This window comes from Elephantulus edwardii, unplaced genomic scaffold (genome assembly GCF_000299155.1).
Source record: "Elephantulus edwardii isolate Elephantulus edwardi_28Jun2011 unplaced genomic scaffold, EleEdw1.0 scaffold00083, whole genome shotgun sequence".
In the NCBI taxonomy this organism is placed as follows: Eukaryota; Metazoa; Chordata; class Mammalia; order Macroscelidea; family Macroscelididae; genus Elephantulus; species Elephantulus edwardii.
In genome coordinates, this window is record NW_006399833.1 from 890,929 (window position 1) to 892,189 (window position 1,261).

The 1,261-nt window shown below is 32.6% G+C and overlaps 1 protein-coding gene across 1 annotated transcript in view; it reads left to right on the top strand.

Moving 5' to 3' along the window:
* LOC102851004 (nik-related protein kinase-like) overlaps window positions 1-1,261 on the top strand; it is a 288,384-nt gene that overhangs the window by 195,961 nt on the left and 91,162 nt on the right. Inside the window, 1 exon segment of the mRNA XM_006889937.1 lies at window positions 403-497. Within this exon segment, the coding sequence (XP_006889999.1) occupies window positions 403-497 (95 nt within the window).

The window sequence follows — 1,261 nt, forward strand, 5'->3', positions numbered from 1 at the left end:
ATATATTCATTCTGTATTCAAGCCAATGTAAAATATTAAAAAAAATTAAAAACATAATGTAAAAAGTGAAGTACCAATGAAAGACATACAGTTATGTTTGTAAAAAAAGAACTAAAAAGAAAAGTTTCTAAAAACTGATATAAATAAGTAATATACATGACATGCACATTTATTACATGGAAACTTTTTTTTTACCTTTTGTAGTTTGGAAATTATTTCTTCATAATAAATAAGAAATGGGGCACAAAATATATAATTTGGAAAATATCACTAAAGTTTTATTTCCTGTCAGTTTGCTATATACTCATACGCCGTATCTATAAATAAATGTTTTGTATTGATCTTCATGTTGGCATTTACTTTCCTATATGAACTAATCATATTTTATTGTCTTTTCGTTAGTGCTCCTCAACAGTCGATTTCAGAACAAGCTCAGAAGCCCATTGATGTCAGACAAAAGATTTTTTCAAGTTCTCAAAATCACACAACAGCCTCAGGTGATAATAATATTGTGATAGTAAAATATAGAACTAATTGTATTGCTGACGTGAAAATCCAAGAAGGATGAGTCAAGTGTCAAGGAAGCCTAAGCAGAACAAAGCAGCAATAAACAAGGGTGTGCATATATCTGCCTGGGTGGCATTTTTTATTTCTTTAGGGTATATTCCCATTAGTGGAATTGTTGGGTCAAATAATATTTCTATTTCCAACTTTTTGAGAAAGTGCTATACTATGTGCTTTTACCATTTTACACTGCCACCAACAGTGAATAAGGATTCCAGTTTCTCTGCAACCTTGCCAACATTTGTTGTTTGCTGCACTGTTGAAATTTGATATTGTTACTGGGGTGAGATGATATCCCATAGTTGTTTAATTTGTATCTCTCTTAGAGCTAAGGATTTTGAACATTCCTTCATGTGTTTGTTTGCCATCTGGATGTCATCTTTGGTGAAGTTTCTGCTCATATCCTGTTCCCATTTTGTAGGTGGATTTTTTACCTTTATCTTGTTGTGGCTCTCAAGTATTCTATAAATTCTAGATATAAGTTCCTTATCAGATATGCCATTGTTGTTGCTGTTGTTGTTATGTGCCTTCGGGTCCCTTGCGACTCCTAGCGACCCTATGTACAACAGCCCTAAACTCCGCTCTGTCCTGTGCCAGTCACACTGTTTCTTTTTTTTTTTCTATAATTATATTTTATTAATTTTCATAAACATTTACAGAGATTTTGGGCTTCCACTCATTCATTGTTGCACTATTC